At 42.7% G+C, this 25,325-nt stretch overlaps 1 protein-coding gene and 1 pseudogene across 4 annotated transcripts; one reads left to right on the forward strand and one right to left on the reverse strand.

The window, feature by feature from the left end:
• Nucleotides 1-4,237: 4,237 nt before the first annotated feature.
• On the forward strand, nt 4,238-9,023 carry LOC115134224 (small EDRK-rich factor 2-like; annotated as a pseudogene).
• On the reverse strand, nt 8,915-20,145 carry LOC115134223 (ras and EF-hand domain-containing protein-like). Of its 4 annotated transcripts, none has more exons than XM_029667976.2 (17): nt 19,624-20,145; nt 19,308-19,460; nt 15,948-16,038; nt 12,395-12,490; nt 12,151-12,228; nt 11,940-12,055; nt 11,777-11,845; nt 11,498-11,576; nt 11,307-11,371; nt 11,055-11,208; nt 10,837-10,947; nt 10,571-10,715; nt 10,414-10,495; nt 10,014-10,128; nt 9,676-9,789; nt 9,515-9,591; nt 8,915-9,428 (listed from the first exon to the last, which is right to left on the reverse strand). In XM_029667976.2, the coding sequence occupies exons 1-17, from the start codon at nt 19,932-19,934 to the stop codon at nt 9,332-9,334; spliced, it is 1,953 nt and encodes a 650-aa protein (XP_029523836.1). In that variant the 5' UTR covers nt 19,935-20,145; the 3' UTR covers nt 8,915-9,331. The 4 variants fall into 4 exon arrangements, with proteins under 4 accessions (XP_029523836.1, XP_029523835.1, XP_029523837.1 ...); XM_029667975.2 differs by having other exon boundaries at nt 11,016-11,208; XM_029667977.2 differs by lacking the exon at nt 19,308-19,460 and having other exon boundaries at nt 11,016-11,208.
• Between the last annotated feature and the right edge of the window lie 5,180 nt (nt 20,146-25,325).

Here is a 25,325-nt window from a genome sequence, read left to right on the forward strand (position 1 = left end):
AACAACATCAGTTAAGCTGCATACTTTAATAGCTATATTCCAGTCATTGCAAAGCAATCACTATCCTGCTATTCAGTGAAGTGGATGTGTGGTCCCAAATCTGGGATTAAGGGGTTAATGATGAACATTCAAAATTGGCCATGCTGTCAATGATGCATGACTTGTGCAGCGCTCAAAACAACTGTTAACTCGGAACTACGAAAACTTGACTTCAGTGAGTTCAAATCAACTGGGTAAATCGGGAATAAATGAGTCAACCTCGGAATTGTAAATCCGGCCTCTTTCTAGAACTACGACCTGAAGATTAATGACGTCATCATGATTCAACCTTGTTTTTTCCCGAGTTCCCATGAATCCAAAGAATGCCAGATTTTGATGACAACATTTGCCCATGAAGGACTGCAGCACCACCTTCCTGTTCAAGTGAGCACAGCACAACAAGGTGAGTCCAAAATGTATTGTATGCCGCTGCATAAATTATGTAATATGCCAGGGAGATATGTATACTGTAGTTAAGAAAGTAATACTAAATGTATGTTGTGTAGTAAGATGTTAGTATCCCATGTGCCTCACCTGAAAGATTTGGTATATGTATCTCTTAATTTCATCTACTATTCAGACTTGGTGGTGCAAATGTAACCTATAACCTGTTTTAGAGAAATGTAATCATCGAATATTGTAAGAGCTTCATTGTCTGCTTAAATGCTCCCTTTATTTAACGAACGGTTCTGACTTGGTGTACAGGTAAGAACGGCCCATGTTCTGAATTCTGCCGCTGTACGTTTCAAAAGTGCTAAACAAATCGTTAGATTGACTACGTCCATCCTAACTCGCACATTAATGTCTTAATCGAAATTACAGATCGCCTCTTATCCGCTTGTCGTCCCCTTATGGCATAGTTTGTACATCTCAATTGTCAATAGAAACCACATTTGTTTAAGCAAGTCAGCCATATCAGCTATGTTTTTTTAAAGGCAGTAAATGAGTCTGAATGAACTGTTTCGCTGCCAGAGAAGGCTCAACTGATAGCAAGGTGTAGTGGTGGTAAGATGTTGGGACTGATGTTGGGACAGGTCTATGTAGGCCCTAACAGTTTGTGGGCACCGTTTGTCACTGTTATAGTGCAATTAATGTAATGTTTAGTGTTGTGTTGTGGCGTTGCTGGCATGCATCCCACATTAGTTTTTTTGCCCCGCCAAGATTTACATGGTAAAATCACCACTGCTCTCGACCGGTGTGCACCTACATTAGAAACTGTCATTCATGGGCTAGGTTGTAGCAACCTCATGATGGGTATAGGGAAAATTTGAGTATCATGTAGTAGCCTAAACCTATCACTGTTACATTGAACTGGGTGAATGAAATATGAATGACAGTCATCCGATATGCTGTAATAGAAATAAGGCCATGCTCATTAAAAAAAATGGTCCTCACTCTTCTTAAACGGCACTGACCCCCACTGCTGTAGCTATAAATTCTACACTGAAAGCCAAGTGCACCTCGCAAAGTGGCCAATCAGAAACGAGGGTTTAGCAGCGCTGTAAACTGACCAATCAGTGACGTGGAGTAGCAGACTGTTCCGAGAATAGTTTTCGTTTTCAATAACGCAATTCAGCTGCAAAAACTGGCTTTTGAGCTGCTCTTGCAGTGAGACAGTGTGTGGTGGTTGGAAGAGCGGGCTTGTTTTGAAATGGAAAAGCGTTGCAGTAGCTTTTGATAAAGAAGAACATCAAGACAAAGCAGCTCCTTTAATTAAAAGTGAGATGGGCTGTTGAGCGCTATACCCCGAGGGGTTTGTGCTGGTTGTACAGAATTTGTGACAGACGGTTAAATGGCGTCCCTTGAGAAGGCAAGAACGAGATGCATGTCAGGAGAAGTCCAGTATTGTCAACATCAACAAAACAAAGGAGATGATTGTGGACTTCAGGAAACAGCAGAGGAAGCACCCCCTATCCACATTGAAGGGACCGCAGTGGAGAAGGTGGAAAGCTTCAAGTTCCTCGGAGTACACATCACTGACAAACTGAAATGGTCCACCCACACAGGAGGCTGAAGAAATGTGTCTTGGCACCTAAAACCCTCAAACTTTTACAGATCCTGTCAGGCAGCATCCTGTCAGGCTGTATCACCACCTGGTACTGCAACTGCACCGCCCACAACTGCAGGGCTCTCCAGACGCATCACCAGAAGCAAACTACCTGCCCTCCAGGACACCTACAGCACCCGATGTCACAGGAAGGCCAAAAAGACCATCAAGGACAACAACCACCCGAGCCACTGCCTGTTCACCTCGCTATCATCCAGAAGGCAAGGTCAGTACAGGTGCATCAAAGCTGGGACCGAGAGACTGAAAAACAGCTTCTATCGCAAGACCATCAGACTGTTATAGCCATCACTAGCACATTACAGGCTGCTGCCTATGTACATATACTTCAAATATCTGGCCACTTTAATAAATGGAACACTAGTGGCTTTAATAATGTTCACATATTTTGCATTACTCATCTCATATGTATATACTGTATTCTACTCTACTGTATCTTAGTCTATGCCACTCTGACATTGCTCGTCCATATATTCCTTTAATTAGATGTGTGTATTGTTGTGAAATTGTTAGATATTACTTGTTAGATATTACTGCACTGTTGGAGCTAGAAACACAAGCATTTTGCTACACCCACAATAACATCTGCTAAACATGTGAATGTGACCAATAAAATTTGATTTGGAATATGGAGGAGGAATGGAAGGGAAAAGAGAGGCAGAGGAGGTTTAAGAGAGATTGAAGAAGAGGGTGAGCTTAAGTTGGTTAAAAATGGCTGGAAAAGGGAGATAGTTTGAGAAGAAGAATGGTAGAAAGTATAAGCAGAGTGAGCTGAAGACAGAAGGAGAAATGGAAGTGAATGAGGGAGAAGTATTAAAGGTGGAAGCACCAATTTGATGTCATAAGGTGAAAGCACCAATTTGTAAGTCGCTCTGGATAAGAGCGTCTGCTAAATGACTTAAATGTAATGTAAATGTGGTAGGTGTGGTGAAGTTCTCAGAGCCGAAACTTGCACCGAGGGTCAGGATAAAGAGTCCGTGACAGTAGATTTTGGGAAAAGTGGACCCTTGCCTTTTGGCTGATCCATTTGTGGTTTCAGGGTGGGTTAAAACAGAGTTGGGTGCTGTGGAATTGGTGAGGGTAACCAGAAGTGGTCTTGTGGTTATTGTTTGTGCTTCTGCTGGTCAGAGGGAGAAGGCACAACGCGTTAAACTAATGGGGGCAAGAAATGTGAATCGTTTTGCTCTCAAGAAAAGGGCGCCATTGAAAGGAGTGATTACTTGGGTAGCAGTAAATGTAAAAGTTGACCAAGTGAAGAGTTGTGATGCTCGCTGTTTGGTGCGACGCAGACAGTGTGGCATGAGTGGTGAAACAGAAGAGTCATTGTCTGTTCTTCTGAATTTTGATGTTGATTCTTTGCCTGAAAAAGTGATGTTAGGATATATAAGTTATCATGTACGAGCTTTTGTGCCAAATACATTACCTTGTGACAGGTGTGGGCATGTGGCAGCAGTGTGTAGGAGGGAGGTTCCTTGGTGTGAGAAGTTTTGCCGAAGAGCATGAGACAAAGGAATGTGTAGCATTATGTAGGAATGTATGTTAATTGTAGGGGTGCCCCTGGGGCTGGGGATCAGAAATATCCTGTGTGAGAGAGCCAGGTTGAGGTTTCCATGGTTTGTGCAGAAGTTGTCATATGCTGAGGCAGTGAAGAAAGTAGAGGAAGATGGGTCAAGAGGGAGGGATCCTGAGAGGAGTGGTGTGAGTAGTAGATCTGTACCAGTACAGAGGGATCGGTCAACAAGTGATATATGTTTCAGTAAGATTGGATTTTTAGCATTCATAGCAATGGTTATGAACTGTACTGCAGGGATGGAACGTAAGTCGCAGAAAATGTAGTTTGTGGTGGCAGCTGCAGAGAGGTATTTGGGTGTGAGAGACTTGACATCAGAAGAGTTACAGGATTGTGCTAAGTGTTGGTGTCCCATCCTTTCAAGATGTGGACCCGAGGTAGGACTAAATACATTTAAATAGTGGAGTAGGGTGGTGTTATTTTTTTGTGAGTGTAGTGTTAGATGGTAGGGTATTTGTTCATATATATTATTTAAGCAAAGTATAAGGGAGTTGTACTCCAGTCTAATAGGTGGCAGTAATGAAACATTTATTAGATGCCAACCGCCGTTAAACCTCAAAGAAGTAGCTACTCTCGCGATGTCGCGTATCAACGCGTTCAATTGCCGTGACGAACATCAAATATTGTCGGTGCACAGCTGCCAGGCTTGGTTGATTGGTATCCTTCTCCACACCGTCAGCTAGAAACCATAAACAAAATGACAAGTGAGTATATCCGATGATTATTATATTTTTTTAATGATTGTGTTACTTGGCTAACGTTGTCTGTTGGTAGTTTGGCTAGCTAGCTACGCATCTCACTTTCTTGGCCTGTCAAGCAATGCCATCAGACAACGTGACTAACTAGCTATGTTTGAAATTTTTAAGTCAAACGTTAGCTAGTCTAACATGGTTTTGAAGTTAGCATACTTTTCCCATTTATTACCTGATAACAAGGCTCTAATTTGAGGGTGGGAATGTGAAACGTTCCAACAGGAATCGGTACCAAAAACGATGTAAATAACAAGGTTGCCAACAAACGCATACGTGTCGAGTTGATGCCTATTCGGCAGCTAGTTAGGTGAATTGATCATGCTTTGTTTGTTGGCAACCTTGTACTTTACGACGTTTTTGGAAACTATTCTTGTTGGAACGTTCCACAGATTTTACCCACCCCTGACGTGTAGGTAACAAGCTAACGTTAGCATGCTAGCTACACATACTGTAGCTAGTAGAATATGTATACAAATATTTGGTCGTTAGCTGCCTAGTAAGTTAAACCCTCCAATGCCAAGCACAATAACAAACATGTATTTATATGAACTATTAGGTTAGCTACCAAACCGTCAACGTACATAGTTGTAGGAGGCACTAGCTGGCCACTAAGAAATAAATGTACATGCTGTCCAGACTAGGCACGCGCCTGTCCGCATGTTGATTTTGTACATACACACCAGACGCGATCTAGACATGCAGGTTTAAATATCAAAACGAACTCTGAACCACAGCTATATTAGTTTGGGGACAGGTCGAAACGCATGAAACATTCAGCTAGCTTGCTGTTGCATTGCGTTATTTTACCTGAAAAGCACAAGGTCATTTTCCTGGATCTTTGGGTCACACAATCATGTTCTCTACTCCTATATATATAATCCAGATAAAATGGTTAAGTTTCTACAAACTGTATGAATGATTCATGTATTTCGACCTGTCACCAGAATATGTAAATTAGTTGGTTAAGAGTTGATATTTCAACCAGCATGTCCTGATTTGCATCTGGTGTGGATGGACAAAATAAGCATATGCTGGGCTTAGTGGGCATGTCATGCTTTGAGTTGCTGAGTAAACACCTTAGCCAAATACGTTTAAACTCAGTTTCACAATTCCTGACATTAAATCCTAGTAAAAATCCCTGTCTTAGGCCAGTTAGAATCACCACTATATTTTAAGAATGTGGAATGTCAGTGATTTATTTCAGCTTTTATTTCTTTCACCACATTCCCAGAAGTTTACATACACTCAATTAGTATTTGGTAGTATTGCCTTCAAATTGTTTAACTTGGGTCAAACGTGTCAGGTAGCCTTCCACAAGGTTCCCACAAGAAGTTGGGTGAATTTTGGCCCATTTCTATTGACAGAGCTGGTGTAACTGAGTCAGGTTTGTAGGCCTCCTTGCTCGCACACATTTTCTATAGGATTGAGGTCCGGGCTTTGTGATGGCCACTCCAATACCTCGAATTTGTTGTCCATAAGCCATTTTGCCATGACTTTGGAAGTATGCTTGGGGTCATTGTCCATTTGGAAGACCCATTTGCAACCAAGCTTTAACTTCCTGACTGATGTCTTGATGTTGCCATCTATTTTGTCTAGTGTACCAGTCCCTCCTGCAGCAAAGCACCCCCACAACATGCTGCCACCCCCATGCTTCACGGTTGGGATGGTGTTCTTCAGCTTGCAAGCATCCCGTTTCCCTCCAAATACAACAATGGTCATTATGGCCAAACAGTTCTATTTTTGTTCTATTGTCCCCATGTGCAGTTGCAAACTGTGGTCTGGCTTTTTTTTATGGTAATTTTGGCTTCCTTGCTGAGCGGCCTTTCAGGTTGTCGATTAGGACTCGTTTTACTGTGGATAGACACTTCTGTACCCATTTCCTCCAGCATCTTCACAAGGTCCTTTGCACTTTTCACACCAAAGTACGTTCATCTCTTGGAGACAGAACGTGTCTCCTTCCTGAGCGGTATGACGGCTGCATGGTGCCATGGTGTTTGTACAGATGAACGTGGTACCTTCAGGCATTTGGAAATTGCTCCCAAGGATGAACCAGACTTTATTTTTAATTTTTTTTATCCGTTATTTTACCAGGTAAGTTGACTGAGAACACGTTCTCATTTGCAGCAACGACCTGGGGAATAGTTACAGGGGAGAAGAGGGGGATTAATGAGCCAATTGTAAACTGGGGATTATTAGGTGACCATGATGGTTTGAGGGACAGATTGGGAATTTAGCCAGGACACCGGGGTCAACACCCCTACTCTTATGATAAGTGCCATGGGATCTTTAATGACCACAGAGAGTCAGGACACCCGTTTAACGTCCCATCCGAAAGACAGCACCCTACACAGGGTAGTGTCCCCAATCACTGCCCTGGGGCATTGGGATATTTTTTAGACCAGAGGAAAGAGTGCCTCCTACTGGCCCTCCAACACCACTTCCAGCAGCATCTGGTCTCCCATCCAGGAACTGACCAGGACCAACCCTGCTTAGCTTCAGAAGCAAGCCAGCAGTGGTATGCAGGGTGGTATGCTGCTGGCGAAGTGGTCAACAATTTTCTTGGATGATTACTTTTAATTTTCCCATGATGTCAAGCGTAGAGGTACTGAGTTTGAAGGTAGCCCTTGAAAAACATCCACCTCCAATTGACGCCTATCAAAGCTTCTAAAGCCATGATTGTTTTCTGGAATTTCCCAAGCTGTTTAAAAGGCACAGTCAACTTGGTGTCTGTAAACTTGACCCACTGGAATTGTGAGTGAAATCTCAATTGTTGGAAAAATTACATGTCATGCACGAAGTAGATGTCCGAACTGACTTTCCAAAACTATAGTTTAACAAGACATTTGTGGAGTGGTTGTAAAACGAGTTAAGGACTCCAACCAAGTTCCGCTACAAGACCATGGTGCTTGCCTACGGAGCTGTGAGGGGAACGGCACCTCAGTACCTCCAGGCTCTGATCAGGCCCTACACCCAAACAAGGGCACTGCGTTCATCCACCTCTGGCCTGCTCGCCTCCCTACCACTGAGGAAGTACAGTTCCCGCTCAGCCCAGTCAAAACTGTTCGCTGCTCTGGCCCCCCAATGGTGGAACAAACTCCCTCACGACGCCAGGACAGCGGAGTCAATCACCACCTTCCGGAGACACCTGAAACCCCACCTCTTTAAGGAATACCTAGGATAGGATAAAGTAATCCCTCTCACCCCCCCTCTCCCTGAAAAGATTTAGATGCACTACTGTTCCACTGGAGGTCATAAGGTGAATGCACCAATTTGTAAGTCGCTCTGGATAAGAGCGTCTGCTAAATGACTTACACTTTACATTTACATTTATGTAAACTTCAACTGTAGCTAGCTGTGTACTCACTACTCAGCAACTTAAATTGACAGTACACTCATTGATTTTCTCAGGGGGAAATCAGCGTGACCTTGCTCGTGCTAAAAATGCCAAAAAGCAAGGGAATGACAAGGGAAAGAAGGCAGATGATGGCATGTCTGCAGCTGCGAGGAAGTTGAGGTAAGTCATGCGCAATAAAGTCAATTCTAACTAGTTTGGCTATTAGGACGTTTTCCTGGTATAGTAAGGAGTTGTCCACAGTTAAGACAAGCCTGAAGACCAGATGTTGAATTGTCGGGCTGAAGTTAACGTTTGCATCAGTAAAGTTTAACCTTCACAAGCAAGAATGCTGAATAAAATCACTACCGGTTGTCTGTGCGGATGGTCCTTCTACAGGTTGGAATGTGAGACTATCCACAAGAAAGTATAATTACATCAACTTATCAAAGCGCTGGTAGTGCATTGATGTATCACCTGAAGCATGTGCACTAGACGCATGCATACTTGCACGTATTTACATGGTTCTGCACAGGCGTCAGGTGATATTAAACACTACTACTAGTACTTTAACTTTTCAATGTAATATTTTCCGGTGGATATGTCTTATCTGCAAAAGGACAAACTGCATGGACAACGAAGTAAAGTACATTAATCATTTTATTCAACATTGTCTTGTAGAGCTTGGACATTTTCCAAACATGACTGATACCTTCGGTTCAGTCTGACCACTCATTTCTTTTGTTTGTCTTCCTTAGGGATGCAGAGATAATGCAACAGAAGCAGAAAAAAGCCAGTGACCCAAAGCCAAGTGATGAGAAAGCCAAATAGCAGCAGGATACAGAACCCAAACTACGATTCTCAAATATCAAGATGTTACCTATTGATTAGGGTTTTTTTTTGTCCCATGCTCAGGGGTACAAAACCAGTTTAATTTTTGGTGGTTGTACTGTAGTTTGAGAAATTAATGGTTTTGAATGACTAATGCTTAAGCCTATTTCAAAAGGTCTAATGTTAAATCAGTATTTACAATGTAAAGAACAAGAAATTCAGACTCCACAAAAATCCAGTATTTTTGTATTCCCTCCTAGATTTTAAATAACGCAACTAATGGTTTTGTTTATTCTTTTTATATTAAGGATTGGCATATACAGTGCTGATGAAATAAATTAAATGATTTATTGTAACAAATTATAATTCACACCTGTACAGAAACTTTAATCAATACAATTAGCAAACATGAAATAAAACACCAATGTAAAATCATGATTGATTTCTGCATGTTTCTAACCACAGCATTCTTTAGACTGAGCTAAAACTTAACTGCTTTTCAATGTCAATTCCTGAGAGATGTACAACAGTCCCCTTTATAATACGTTCAGGTGAGTCCAGAACTAATTCAGGAGTTGACTATTGCTAAAGATCGGACTATGTAGATTCAAATACGAATTAGACATACATTTAGCTAACTTTACAGTCACCTCTGTTATACATATTTAGCTACACTGTGGTGCTAAAATAGAGCCCCTAGACTCCAGTCAGATGCATTTCCCTCTGGTGATGAATCTCCATGGTTATACTCTGCAGCAGTTAGCTTTCTTTGGACCACTTAAACTCAACTTCACCTGTGATTCTGATTGCCGTCTCAGTTGCACATTTTTCTTAACTTCTCTGTAGGGGGGAGAGGAAAGTTCTTAGTTAAAGTTTAGGTATTCACGGTAGGGAAGTGGATGGGAAGGGGGTTTTACAATTCTTACCTTGCCAGGTGAAGTACTGCCTCCACTACATTAGTTCCAGCTTTGGCACTAGTTTCACAGAACAGGGCATTGTATGTCTGAAACATATGGTAATATTGTGATTAATATTTAGTTGATAGACCCATGAACATCTTATTTTGACTGGTAAAGAGAGGTTGTACTCTAGCCAGCCTTTCCCCGTCGACAGTGCTGACACAGCTTCCCTCCGGTCGATCTTCCCGCAGGTCCACTTTGTTCCCAATCACACACATTGGGAGTTGCTCATCCCTAGATTCCTGGGATAACAAGGGCAGTTCGTTCTTTAAGTTGCTGATTTGGCTGAAAGCCGTGTTAAAGCCCAGAGTTGTCATACCACGGCTTTCCGCCAAATACTGCTAAGACCGTTACGGCCTCAAAATAAATTCTGCCTATAACACACCCGTTTAGTAAATATTTTGGAATCCCATTCCAAGTTATTTAAATCCCATGGACCATTAAACCCCTCAACTGTGACTGGTACCTGAATCTCTCCCATCCACTCTCTGACATTAAGGAAGCTGCTCTCAGAAGTGACATCATACAGCAGTAGGACTCCATGGGCTTTACGGAAGTAAGACCTGGCAATACTGCGGAACCTACAGGAACAGGGAAATCCCATTTTGCTATTGACATTACATGATCTTTTGGAATCTGTGCAGCACTTCAGATTAACAGCCACATCCACCAAGGACACATTATGGAACCACACCTTTAAGGCTTTTAGTATGTCAATGCAGAAGCCACAGCAAGAGGTATTTATTTTTTGCTTGGCAGCTCAACTAAATGGTATGACTATTTTAAGTCAGTCCAGCATTTGTTTAATTAGAACACCATAAGCACTGTAACAAAGGCTTTTAGAATGTAAATGTACACAAACATACCTCTCTTGTCCTGCAGTATCCCATATCTGGAGGTTAGTTTTTTCTCCATCCACCAACATCTTCTTGATTTGGAAATCAACTCCTAAGAACAACATTATGTAATGGGAAGGGCAATGCACTTTCTGCATTAATTATAACATTACAAAATTGTACTTACCCAAAGTCGTCTGAATGTCTCCCCTGAACTCATTGAGACTCAACCTCAATAGAAAGCTCGACTTCCCTGATCCTGCATCTCCCGCCAAAACTAACCGGTACATGGGAGCAGGGCCACCAGTGTCAACAATGTCTGCTTCGGTTGGCTGAGGATCAAGTAGCATCATATAGTTATGAAGAATAATACAGATATGCAAGCAGCATATGCCAATTCCACATAAGTCTCCCAATACAAATGTCTTAAGGAATCTCAGCTCATTGCCTTACCTTTATGGGGAAAGCAGACAAGCGTCTCCGGATGGACGAAGCAATAACGAGAGCTTTTCTGGGAGATACAGACAGTGTTGCCCGACTTACTTCTGATTTCACGTCTGATATCTGGTGCAGAAATGGGTAAATTCATGTATTAGCATGTGACACATACTAATAAAAATAGTTGCCCTTACCTCAATGTCTGAGGGCACATATGAATAACTCTGGTGTACGGTTTCTGTTGAGACGTCACTGTCAGACTCGCTGCCTAAGCTTTCAGCATCCATAGGCAGGGACACACCACTGTCCAGGTATCTATCAGCCCAGCTGGCTACATGGGAGTATGTCCTTTTACTGGAGTCCACAGCTGTGTTCTCTCCCCCTGAACTGGACCAAAAATAATGAACAAATAAACACGAGTTAAGTGGTCAATTCACATCAATCAATAGGTCCAGATTTCTAGGATAACAATATAGTATGTGTACTTTATAAGTGTGCTTTGTCGAACTGGCTTCATTCTTCGAGCTGCGATTTCATTGTCGGGGGATAGCTGTGGGGAGATTTGTAACACTTTTGTAAACAAAGAGAAACTAAAGGAGTGTGTTATCAATGCTATATAAAAGTAAATATAAGGGGAAATGTGAGTCTACCTTCAGTGAAAACAACCAAGACTTACCCTCTTACTTGATGCCACATCGTTGATTAATGCAGAGTGCAAGTCATCATTGCTGTCATACAGCTTTTTGTTCATGACCCTAATAGGAAGGAGTCAATGTGGAGAACACGTCATATGCTTTACTAATCTTTTAGCCTGTCACCTTTCATTAACAATGAGCATAAGATGTGCACTGCACGGATGTTCATGCATGACTCAAAGCCATGCTCGACTTCAATACAGCAAAAACAATCGTCATGAAAGGGCATACTAACCAACAATCGGATCAGACAGACTTACTGGAGTATTTCAATGTGACTGGAGTAGGACTGGTATTCTATAACCATCTTTTTCAGGTCATCACTTTCTCTGTGAAAACAAATTGACAAATGCAACATTTGTGCCCTATAATCAACAGAGTTGGACTTGATCCATTTGACCTGAGAATGAAGTCTGATCTCACCTCTCATGTTGAAGTTTCTGGTCTGCATAAATGTTCTTCAGCTTGTCCATCTCTACCTGCAGAATGGAGATGTTTGTCTGAGCTTTGACGAGCGAAGCCCGTAACTGCTCATTTTCCTGAGGAGAGCATGGAGAACATTACTGGAAAGTGTACAAGAAATAATGTCAATGGAACTCAAGATAGTTGTCCATCTTGAATTGATCCAACGTACCAGAGTCAGTTCACATATTTTGTGGTGTAGTTTGTCAACATCCTGCCTGGAATTGTTGAGTTCAGATTCATCTTGGCACTAAAATGAAAATGTTTCCATTTATTTCACATGAATCATAAATGTGATTATGCATCACCTGAAATCACATTCACACTTAAGACTACCTGAAACGAGGTAAATAGAGAAGTGTAAAAGGATAAGACTGGAAAATATAAAAAACAGTTTCAAAAGGAATGACACCTACCTTCAACAACCTGTCCACAGCAGTATGTAGATCTGCCACTTCATTATCATGCCTTCTCTGGAGTGTATCCATGACTCCCTCCATTTTCTTACGCTCCTACAGACATGAAACCCAAGGAGAGAACTTTACTCATTGGCTCTGGACAAAAAAAAAGGGGGGAGCTTTCATAAAACTATATAGGAGGGGCTTTTGTAAGAGTTTGAGCTTGCGGTTCTCTCTCTACCACATGAGGATAAACACCTGTGCAGAGGCAAAGAGGAATGGTGCAGAAAGGAGTGTCCCTGGCCTAGCCCTGCTCTTGAAATAAACTGTTTAATCTTTATTTCCAACAACTATACATTCAGAAACTATTGAGACCTTGACTTTTTCCCACATTTTGTTGTGTTACAGCCTTAATCTAAAATGGATGAATGTTTTCCCCCCCCTTCAATCTACACACAACACCCAATAGTGACAAAGCAACAATTTGAGGAGTAAAACAGTGAGTTGACGTTCCCTTTTTATGTATGCATCGTAGGCAGGCCAACAATTTTAGCCATGCAGGTCCCATTTTGGCCGTGCGTAAAACCCCCTCCATGATGGAGGCTACGTGTCCATGCCCATCATGAAACCAGCGATGAGAACCTTGGTGAATACCGTTGAACCTCGTAAGTGACGTGTAAAAATGGCTTGTTTTACGTTTCATATGTTCAAAACACAAGCCCTCCCTTAGGCCTACTATAATGAAGGCTGGTTCAACAGCCATCCATGCCTGTCTTAATTATATGTATGATATTACATTTGTTTTAATTTAATTCTATTACAAACAATATTATTCAAATGTACCCTCCTGGTTCTATGGTTAAAATGTATGTGGAGTGCATGCTATGCAACTTCTGGAGATGTGTGAATGTGATCTGATCTGTAATATGGTTGTTCATAAAACAGGTCTAGGTGGGAGCAGTATAACACTTAGTGGACATTCTCCCTTTCACTTTAGTGCAATTGGAAAGTATTCAGACCCATTTACTTTTACATAGTTACATTACAGCATTATTCTAAAATCGATTAAAATCTCTTTCCCATCAAGCTACACAATGCCCCATAATGACAAAGCAAAAGCACCACGCTTCACTGTAGGGATGGTTCCAGGTTTCCTCCAAAGAGTTCAATCTTGGCTTCAAGAATCATGTTTCTCATGGTCGTAGAGTCCTTTAGTTAACTTTTGGCAAACTCCAAGAAGGCTGTCATGTGCCTTTTACTGAAGAGTGGCTTTCATCTGGCCACTACCATAAAGGTCTGATTGGTGGAGTGCTGCAGAGATGGGAGAACCTTCCAGAAGGACAACCATCTCCACAGAGGAACTCTAGAGCTCTGTCAGAGTGACCATCGGTCACCTCCCTGACCAAGGTCCTTCTCCCCAGATTGCTCAGTTTGGCCTGGCGGCCAGCTCTAGGAAAAGTGTTGGTGGTTCCAAACTTCCATTTAAGAATGATGGCCACTGTGTTCTTGGGGACCTTCCAATGTTGCAGAAATGTGTTGGTACCCTTCCCCAAATCACACAGAATCCTGTCTCGGAGCTCCACGGACAATTCCGTCGACCTCATGGCTTGGTTTTTGCTCAGATATGCACCGTCAGCTGTGGGACCTTAGAGTTGTGTGCCTTTCCAAATCATGTCCAATCAAGTTGTAGAAACATCAAGGATGATCAATGAAAACAGGATGCACCTAAGCTCAATTTCGAGTCTCATAGTAGAGTCTGATTACTTATGTAAATCAAAGTATCCGTTTTTAATTTCATACATTTGCTCAAATTTCAAAAACCTGTTTGTGCTTTGTCATTATGCTTTGTCATTATGGGATATGGTGTGTACATTGAGGAAAATGTTTTATTTAATCAATTTTATAAATGAGGCTGCAACATAAAATGTGGAAATAGTCATGGGGTCTGAATACCTTCCGAATGCACTGTATATACACAAAAAGGACACCACTTCAAATGAGTGGATTCGGCTATTTCAGCCACACCCTTGCCAACAGGTGTATAAAAATCGAGCACACAGCCATGCAATCTCCATAGACACACATTGGCAGGAGAATGGTTTATTGAAGAGCTCAGTGACTTTCATTGTGGCACCGTCATAGGATGCTACCTTTCCAACAAGTCAGTTCATCAAATTTTGCCCTGCTAGAGCTGTTATTATGAAGTGGAAACGTCTAGGAGCAACATCGGCTCAGCCGCAAAGTGGTAAGCCACACAAGCTCACAGAATGGGACCACAGTGCATAGCACGTAAAAATAGTCTGTCCTCGGTTGCAACACTCACTACAGAGTTCCAAACTACCTCTGGAGGCAACGTCAGCACATTAACTGTTTGCCGGGAGCGTCATGAAATGGGTTTCCATGGCCGAGCAGACGCACACGAGCCTAAGATCACCATGCGCAATGCCAAGCATCGGCTGGATTGATGTAAAGCTCGCCGCCATTGGACTGAAGCAATGGAAAAGCGTTCTTTAGAGTGATGACTCACTTCACCATCTGGCAGTCCGACGGAGTAATATGGGTTTAGCGAATGCCAGGAGAACGCTACCTGCCCCAATGCAGTTCCAACTGTAAAGTTTGGTGGAAGAATAATGGTTTGGAGCTGTTTTTCATGGTTTTGGTAGGCACCTTAGTTCCAGTGAAGGGAAATCTTAATGTTATGACATTCTAGATGATTCTGTGCTTCCAACTTTGTGGCAACAGATTGGGGAAGGCCCTTTCCCATTTCAGCATGACAATGCCCCTGTGCACAAAGTGAGGTCCATACAGAAATGGTTTGTTGAGATTGGTGTGGAAGAACTTGACTGGCCTACACAGAGCCCTGACCTCAACCCCGTCGAACACCTTTGGGATGAATTGTAACACCGACTGCGAGTCAGGTCTTATCACCCAACATCAGTGCCTCACTAATGCTCTTGTGGATGAATGGAAGCAACTCCCCGCAGCAATGTTCCAACGTCTGGTGTTAAGTCTTAGAAGGGCGGAGGCTGTTATAGCAGCAAAGGGGGGGGACAAACTCCAAATTAATGCCCATGACTTTGGAATGAGATGTTTGACCAGCACGTGTCCACAAACTTGGTCATGTAGTGTACCACATGCCCCATTATAACTGAATTCCAATTCTGATTGGCTGAAAGCCATGGTATATCAGACCATATACCACAGGTATGACAAAACATTTAGTTTTACTGCTCTAATTACATTGGTAACCAGTTTATAGTCGCAATAAGGCTCCTCGGGGGGTTGTGGTATATGGTCAATATGGCAAAGGGCTGTGTCCTAGTACTCCACATTGCACCGTGCAGAAGAACAGCCCTTAACCATGTTATATTGGCCATTTACCACACCTCAGGCCTTATTGCTTAAATAAACCCTATTTAATTATCATTCTTTATACATTTGAAGGTATGTTTTCAATGCATTCTTAATGACTCAGCTCAAGTTATTTGCTTGCCATGTTTGTTTTAACAGTTTTACAGAGTAAATTAGCACTGTACTACACTGACAACTCAGTCCTCAGAATGTCACCTACCTCTTCTCTCACCCTGTCCACTACACGGGAAAGCTGCTGCTGCATGTCCTCCTCCAGCTCTGCCAACTGACTGGTGTTGAGCTCCTCTGTTCTGTCGGCACACAGAGATGCATACTATTTACATGTCTGCCCTGGATGCCGTCAATTGCAATACAACCACCCAAAGTCAGAAAATCTGGTTTGCAAGGCTTCAAAAAACAGCAACACGGCACATAGAAGTAGACCTTTTGGTTTCAACCACATCTGGTCCATTTGTATCAATTGCCCATGTGTTTGCATCTAGTAGTCTACTATGAGTGGGCAGGACTCACTACTCAGTTAAATGTGTTCTGTCATAATCAGGTGACAACACTTGGTCCAGCCAGTCATGAGTCAGCACATATCAAAACTGCAGGCTAAGGTTAAATCTAGACTTGGTGTCCTCGATTGTAAATCACTCTTTCACCTCAGCTGCTAAACTAACCCGATTCTGCTGACCATCCTACTCATGCTAGACTAAGGAGACAGTACTGTGCAGCAGTCTTCATCGACCTTGCCAAGGCTTTCGACTCTGTCAATCACCATATTCTTATCGGCAGACTCAGTAGCCTCGGTTTTTCTAATGACTGCCTTGCCTGGTTCACCAACTACTTTGCAGACAGAGTTCAGTGTGTCAAATCAGAGGGCATGCGGTCCGGTCCTCTGGCAGTCTCTATGGGGGTGCCACAGGGTTCAATTCTCGGGCCGACTCTTTTCTCTGTATATATCAATGATGTTGCTCTTGCTGCGGGCGATTCCCTGATCCACCTCTACGCAGATGACACCATTCTGTATACTTCCAGCCCGTCCTTGGACACTGTGCTATCTAACCTCCAAACGAGCTTCAATGCCATACAACACTCCTTCCGTGGCCTCCAACTGCTCTTAAACGCTAGTAAAACCAAATGCATGCTTTTCAACCATTCGCTGCCTGCACCCGCACTCCCGACTAGCATCACCACCCTGGATGGTTCCGACCTTGAATATGTGGACATCTATAAGTACCTAGGTGTCTGGCTAGACTCTAAACTCTCCTTCCAGACTCATATCAAACATCTCCAATCTAAATCAAATCTAGAGTGGGCTTTCTATTCCGCAACAAAGCCTCCTTCACTCAAGCCGCCAAACTTACCCTAGTAAAACTGACTATCCTACCGATCCTCGACTTTGGCGATGTCATTTACAAAATAGCTTCCAATACTCTACTCAGCAAACTGGATGCAGTTTATCACAGTGCCATCCGTTTTGTTACTAAAGCACCTTATACCACCCACCACTGCGACCTGTATGCTCTAGTCGTCTGGCCCTCTCTACATATTCGTCGCCAGACCCACTGGCTCCAGGTCATCTACAAGTCCATGCTAGGTAAAGCCCAGCCTTATCTCAGTTCACTAGTCACGATGGCAACACCCACCCGTAGCACACGCTCCAGCAGGTGTATCTCACTGATCATCCCTAAAGCCAACACCTCATTTGGCCGCCTTTCGTTCCAGTTCTCTGCTGCCTGTGACTGGAACGGATTGCAAAAATCGCTGAAGTTGGAGACTTTTATCTCCCTCACCAACTTCAAACATCTGCTATCTGAGCAGCTTACCGATCGCTGCAGCTGTACATAGTCTTATCGGTAAATAGCCCATCCATTTTTACCTACCTCATCCCCATACTGTTTTTACTTATTTACCTTTCTGCTCTTTTGCACACCAATATCTCTACCTGTACATGACCATCTGATCATTTATCACTCCAGTGTTAATCTGCAATATTGTAATTATTCGCCTACCTCCTCATGCCTTTTGCACACAATGTGTATGGACTTTTTTTCTGTTATTGACTTTATTGTTTACTCCATGTGTAACTGTTGTCTGTTCACACTGCTATGCTTTATCTTGGCCAGGTCACAGTTGCAAATGAGAACTTGTTCTCAACTAGCCTACCTGGTTAAATAAAGGTGAAATATTTTTTTTTTTTACAACGACGGCCTAGGAACAGTGGGTTAACTGCCTTATTCAGGGGCAGAGCAGATTTTTACCTTGTCAGCTTGAGTCGATCCAGCAACCTTTCGGTTACTGGCCCAACGCTCTAACCACTAGGCTACCTGCTGCCTTAACCAACTTGCTTAGTTAAATAAAATAGGACACATCACTGCACTCCATACTCCTCTGTAAACTGGTCATCTGTCTACCTGTCACAAGACCCACTGGTTGATGCTTATTTATAAAACCCTCTTAGGCATCATCATGCCTGGGTAGCTCCTCTTCAGTTCGCTACAAGAAACACAAACTGGACAGTTCTCAATCTCTTCATTCAAAGACCCAATCATGGACAATCTTACTGATAGTTGTGGCTGCTTCACTATGTATTGTTGTCTCTATCTTCTTGCCCGTTGTGCTGTTGTCTGTGCCCAATGTTTGTACCATGTTTTGTGCTGCTATCATGTTGCTACCATGTGTTATCTGTTGCTGCCACGCTGTTGTCGTTTTAAGGCTCTCTTTATGTAATGTCTCATGTGTTTTGTCCTATATTTTTAATCCCCAGCCCCCGCAGGAGGCCTTTCGCCATTTGGTAGGCCATCATTGGAAATAAGAAATTGTTCTTCTTAACTGACTTGACTAGTTAAATAAAGGTTAAATAAAATAAATGGAGACCACAGGTGCACAAGACTGAGCTCTGCATAGTTTAAGATTTAATGAATGGCAAAATGATTAGTAAACATCTATTTGTGTCAGAATTTGGGTTTTTACAGGCACATTCATTTGCATAAATGAAGGGGATAGGCCTGAAAGGAAATATATGAAGGGACAACTCAGTTTACAAGGAGATAACGGAGATCAGGCAGAGCAACTCATTTAAGACATCCTACCTACTTGAGAAATGGCAGCTGGGGTGAAATGCAGTCTCTGGACCGCAAAACCAACTTCACCCCACCTACTTGAGAAATGGCAGCTGGGGTGAAATGCAGTCTCTGGACCGCAAAACCAACTTCACCCCCCCCATGGTTAGAATTCAGTAGTTGGAAACATGCAATTGTGTGATGATGATCAGCTTACTGTGGGATGCATAGGTTACTGGCACAATCAATACTCACGTTTGTAAAAGTAAACTGATTAAGAGCATAGGCATGCTCTTGATTGGATCATTGTTGCATGATATCCCACAACATGAACATTAGATATGTGTATCCAGTAACAGACAGAGAAATGATCGAATTAACTGAAAATGGTCCATTCCTTAGGAACCTAATGCGAGTGAGAAGATAACATATTCAGGTAACACATTTGGTAGATTATTTCTTCCACCCCTTGTGGAATCTGACAGGTTATGCTGCTATGACTGAATCTCTACCTTCTGAAACTGGTTTCCACCTGCTCACTTTCAAGTCTGCGTTCCTTGCTCTCACTGACAAGAGCATCAACAAGTCCCTCATATTGTTGCAACAAGAGAGGTTCTGAGGTGGAGTAAATGGCTCGGTACAACTCAACCAATTGATCACACAGTCTGAAATAGAAAAAAATAGACGATGGACAACAGTCATTTCAAAATTGTACATATTTAGAAGAATCTGGGGGATGAACTAATATCTATATATTGCATGCAGTCTACTAGAGCAGGTCCAAATTTGTCAAACTATTCACACCAACCAACCAACAGAAATACCTACCTTCCCGAGAGGAGACCTGTTGCATCGTCAAGCCTGCTCTGGAACTCCTCCCAAGGACTCCCTTGACTTTGAGGAGAAGCCCCAAAAGATGCGAAATCCAACGTTGCTGAAACCTCTTGAAACCGAGAGGAGAACTTGCTGTAATTGGTACATCCATCTGCACTAGCACCGAATTTGTTGAATAACGTTTTGATTTCGTCGTCAGGCACATTGAGTTCTCGACAAACAACCGTAAAGTCTTCATATTCAATCACACCAGACCTGTTAATGTCACACGCTGAAAACAGTCTCTCGAGGCTGGGTCTGTCCATGGCTCCGTATTTCGAGTTTAAAAGTTACAAGGGAAATAATACCTTGTGTAAAATAAGATCGATAGACTAGCAACAGCTTGGACCACCTTATCCAGCACCAGCGGTCAAAATCTTCGCCAAGACACGAACCAGAGTTGAGAATTGGAGGTGGTAATACTTTCCCCACGCTAATTATGAACTCTATTCACTGCCATACAATCAAAAGGCCACTGATTGGCTCAGCTGGCCCGAAATGGCCGACACTGCACATGCGTACCACACTTGTGTTACGTTCATGACCAAGTGGGAAGTTACCATATACGACTGGGGAAATTACATGTAAACGCCCTCCGACCTGGTAATTACTAGTAGGAAACTCGTCTAGGAAGAAATGTAACATTTTATACAACGGATGGGTCTAATCCTGAATGACGATTGGTTAAAATCGCATTCCAGCTGGTGTCTATTCCACAAGTTACCACCAGCTAAATCTATGACATTAAAATGCCTATTTACTCTGTTCCATCTGACTGTGCAATCCACTGTCTCATCTGCCCAGCCAGGCAATTTATAAACTTGATCTCCTCTATCAAAAGCATCTAGACATTATCTCACATTTCTTTTTAGACTAACATTTCGTTTACAACAGCGGAGATTTGTATAAACGTTGTTGTCTGTCTCTCTGACATTTGCAACATTGTTTCAATATTCAAATTCGATCTCCAGCTGCCTCATAGTAATGCGCGTGTCGGGATGAGACAGGCAGGCAGGGTTTCTCAGCCAGTCAAAATCATGAATCAGTTGGCATCATTTTTATGGATATTTACAAAGAAATGTACATTTAAAAAAGGTCAAACAAAACGACAGATAGTTTGCAGTCTTTCCAGCTTCAGTTTGAAGTGGTTGTGTTAGCTGTGATGTTTGCTAGCTCCTCTGAACAACAGTGTCCTGACGAGTGAGAACATTTTCTATGCCAGGCGAAATCGCGCACCATTAGCTCAGTGTTATGGATGTATCCAAATAAATATCAAAAGAAAACAGCTTAAACAAATGTAAATGCAGCTACTTTTTTGACGTGACTGTAAGATAGCCGCAGTTGGCTAGCTAGCAAAATAAGGTATAACGTTGCCAGCCAGTGTGGCAATTGAACATTTAGAATGAACGACTGGGTCTCGCGTCCATAGATACAGAACAAAAAGACTGAGGACTGGTTTGCATCTCTGGCGGCATGTATCCTAGTGTTTAGAGCATTGGGCCAGAAACCCCGAGCTGACAAGGTAAACATCTGTTGTTCTGCCCTTGAACAAGGCAGTTAACCCACTGTTCCTAGGCTGTCACTGTAAATAAGAATTGGTTCTTAACTGACTTGCAGAGTTAAATAAAGGTTAAAATAAAAAATAAAACTGAACCAAAATAAAACTGATCGACCAGCCAGCTTGGGGAGCAACCCTAGATTTGTGTCGGGATTATATCTTGTGGAAGGATGAAATAGTATGCATAAATTCATCAAAATAAAGTTTTTTTAATGAAAATATGTAAAATATTATTTGAATATGCTGATACAAGTGATAATGCCCTCGAAGCCGGTGTTTGGAGGATATATTGGCATGGTTTGCCAGCCCTCAACTTCGCCTCGGCCTAACAACACCCATCCCAAACACCGGCTTTGAGGGCATTATCACTTAATTCAAATAGTAGGCTTTATGATGTATTTGCACAGTCAGGGAGGTTATTTTTTTATCCATTGCTAGGATGTGGCAAGGATCCTACCTATAACCACAGTTTTTGTGCAAGTAAAGTCATGGCATATCATTATTTTTTACTACAGCTTTGAGGGAAAATTAAGTTTAGGTACAATTGTATGAATGCCGTCATCATTTGTTTGTTGGTAAAATAATAACATGAGAAATGGCGGTGGAAATTCCTTTATGCGTATATCTTGATATCATATCGAAGTAAACTTGGAGTCACGCGATGGTGTATGGTGTGTGGGCCTTCCACTACTACCACTCTGGAAACAATGCAATTTATCAGGCTACAGAGGAAATAAGGTATGATGAACTTGGCAGGGTAGTGAGGTGCATGGTGATGTTGAAGCTACAGATGAAATAAGGTATGGTGAACTTGGCAGGGTAGTGAGGTGCATGGTGATGTTGAAGCTACAGATGAAATAAGGTATGGTGAACTTGGCAGGGTAGTGAGGTGCATGGTGATGTTGAAGCTACAGATGAAATAAGGTATGATGAACTTGGCAGGGTAGTGAGGTGCATGGTGATGTTGAAGCTACAGATGAAATAAGGTATGATGAACTTGGCAGGGTAGTGAGGTGCATGGTGATGTTGAAGCTACAGATGAAATAAGGTATGATGAACTTGGCAGGGTAGTGAAGTGCATGGTGATGTTGAAGCTACAGATGAAATAAGGTATGATGAACTTGGCAGGGTAGTGAGGTGCATGTTGATGTTGAAGCTACAGATGAAATAAGGTATGATGAACTTGGCAGGGTAGTGAGGTGCATGGTGATGTTGAAGCTACAGATGAAATAAGGTATGATGAACTTGGCAGGGTAGTGAGGTGCATGGTGATGTTGAAGCTACAGATGAAATAAGGTATGATGAACTTGGCAGGGTAGTGAAGTGCATGGTGATGTTGAAGCTACAGATGAAATAAGGTATGATGAACTTGGCAGGGTAGTGAGGTGCATGGTGATGTTGAAGCTACAGATGAAATAAGGTATGATGAACTTGGCAGGGTAGTGAGGTGCATGGTGATGTTGAAGCTACAGATTAAATAAGGTATGATGAACTTGGCAGGGTAGTGAAGTGCATGGTGATGTTGAAGCTCCTTTTCAGTAAATATTAAGGGTCTGATTCTGGTGACATTATTTTTATTTCACCTTTATTTAACCCGTAGGCCAGTTGAGAACAAGTTCTCATTTACAACTGTGACCTGGCCAAGATAAAGCATAGCAGTGCGACAAAAACAACAACAACACAAAGTTACACATGGGATAATCAAATGTACAGTCAATAACACAATAGAAAAATATGTATACAGTGTGTGCAAATGAAGTAAGGAGGTAAGGCAATAAATAGGCCAATAGTGGCGAAGTAATTACAATTTACACTGGAGTGATAGATGTGCAGATAGAAATGCTGGTGTGCAAAAGAGCAGAAAAACAAAAACAAATATGGGGATGAGGTAGGTAGTTGGTTAAATTGGTTATTTACAGATGGGCTGTGTATAGCTGCAGCTATCGGTAAGCTTCTCTGACAGCTGACCCTTAAAGTTAGTGAGGGAGATATAAGTCTTTAAGTTTTTGCAATTTGTTCCAGTCATTGGCAGCAGAGAATTGGAAGGAAAGGCAGCCAAAGGAGGTGTTGGCTTTCGGGATGACCAGTGAAATGTGCAGAGCTGTTGGCCGGGGTTGGGGTAGCCAGGTGGAAAGCGTGTCCAGCCGTAGAGAAATGCTTATTGAAACTCTAAATTATCATGGATTTATCAGTTGTGACAGTGTTTCCTAATCTCAGTGCAGTGGGCAGCTGGGAGGAGGTACTCTTATTCTCCATGGGCTTTACAGTGTCCCAAATTTTTGGGGAATTAGTGCTGCAGGATGCACATTTCTTATTGAAAAAGCTAGCCTTTGGTTTCCTAACTGACTGTGTGTATTGGTTCCTGACTTCTCTGAAAAGTTGCATATCGCAGGGACTATTTGAAGCTAGTGCAGTACGCCACAGGGTGTTTTTGTGCTGGTCAAGGGCAGTCAAGTCTGGAGTGAACAAAGGGCTATATCTGTTCTTAATTTGAAAGGGGAAATCTTATTTAAGATGGTGAGGAAACCCCTTTTAAAGAACAACCAGGCATCCTCTACTGACGGGATGAGGACAATATCCTTCGAGGATACCACTAGAGGGATATAAGATATCCCTCTAGTGGTGTGGGGGCTGTGCTTTGGCAAAGTGGGAGGATTATATCCTTCCTGTTTGGCCCTGTCCGGGGGTGTCCTCGGATGGGGCCACAGTGTCTCCTGACCCCTCCTGTCTCAGCCTCCAGTATTTATGCTGCAGTAGTTTATGTGTCGGGGGGGCTAGGGTCAGTTTGTTATATCTGGAGCACTTCTCCTGTCCTATTCGGTGTCCTGTGTGAATCTAAGTGTGCGTTCTCTAATTCTCTCCTTCTCTCTTTCTTTCTCTCTCTCTCTCGGAGGACCTGAGCCCTAGGACCATGCCCCAGGACTACCTGACATGATGACTCCTTGCTGTCCCCAGTCCACCTGGCCATGCTGCTGCTCCAGTTTCAACTGTTCGGCCTTATTATTATTCGACCATGCTGGTAATTTATGAACATTTGAACATCTTGGCCATGTTCTGTTATAATCTCCACCCGGCACAGCCAGAAGAGGACTGGCCACCCCACATGTGCTCTCTCTAATTCTCTCTTTCTTTCTCTCTCTCTCTCTCTCTCGGAGGACCTGAGCCCTAGGACCATGCCCCAGGACTACCTGACATGATGACTCCTTGCTGTCCCCAGTCCACCTGGCCGTGCTGCTGCTCCAGTTTCAACTGTTCTGCCTTATTATTATTCGACCATGCTGGTCATTTATGAACATTTGAACATCTTGGCCATGTTCTTTTATAATCTCCACCCGGCACAGCCAGAAGAGGACTGGCCACCCCATATAGCCTGGTTCCTCTCTAGGTTTCTTCCTAGGTTTTTGCCTTTCTAGGGAGTTTTTCCTAGCCACCGTGCTTCTACACCTGCATTGCTTGCTGTTTGGGGTTTTAGGCTGGTTTCTGTACAGCACATTGAGATATCAGCTGATGTACCAAGGGCTATATAAATCAATTTGATTTGATTTGATTTTGGATACCCGGGCCAGGTCGATTAGAAAGGCTTGCTCACAGAAGTGTTTTAGGGAGTGTTTGGCAGTGATGAGGGGTGGTCGTTTGACCTCGGACCCATAACGGATGCAGGCAATGAGGCAGTGATCACTAAGATCCTGGTTGAAGACAGCTGAGGTGTATTCAGAGGGCAAGTTGGTCAGGTTGATATATATGAGGGTGCCCATGTTTACAGATTTGGGGTTGTACCTGGTAGGTTCCTTGATAATTTGTCTGAGATTGAGAGCATATAGCTTAGATTGTAGGATGGCCGGGGTGTCACGCATATCCCAATTTAGGTCACCTAGCAGTACGAACTCTGACGATAGACGGAAAATGTTGTAATTGGGGATGGAAATTTCTGAATTTTTGGTGGCCTTCCTAAGCCATGATTCAGACACAGCTTGGACATCAGGGTTGGCGGAGTGTGCTAAAGCAGTGAATAAAACAAACTTAGGGAGGAGGCTTCTGATGTTAACATGCATGAACCCAAGGCTTTTACGGTTGCAGAAGTTAGCAAATGAGAGCGCCT

This window comes from Oncorhynchus nerka, linkage group LG9a, assembly GCF_034236695.1.
Source record: "Oncorhynchus nerka isolate Pitt River linkage group LG9a, Oner_Uvic_2.0, whole genome shotgun sequence".
Taxonomy (NCBI): Eukaryota; Metazoa; Chordata; class Actinopteri; order Salmoniformes; family Salmonidae; genus Oncorhynchus; species Oncorhynchus nerka.

What these genes read in the sequence shown, in the direction of transcription:
- LOC115134223 (XM_029667975.2), bottom strand. Translation starts at nt 19,934, where the DNA reads ATGGACAGACCCAGCCTCGAGAGACTGTTTTCAGCGTGTGACATTAAC. An exon ending in TGGACAGGGTGAGAGAAGAG is followed by an intron (nt 12,491 to 15,947) that starts GTAGGTGACATT and finishes TCATGTCTGTAG; the next exon opens with GAGCGTAAGAAAATGGAGGG. An exon ending in CAGAAACTTCAACATGAGAG is followed by an intron (nt 11,846 to 11,939) that starts GTGAGATCAGAC and finishes TTGTTTTCACAG; the next exon opens with AGAAAGTGATGACCTGAAAA.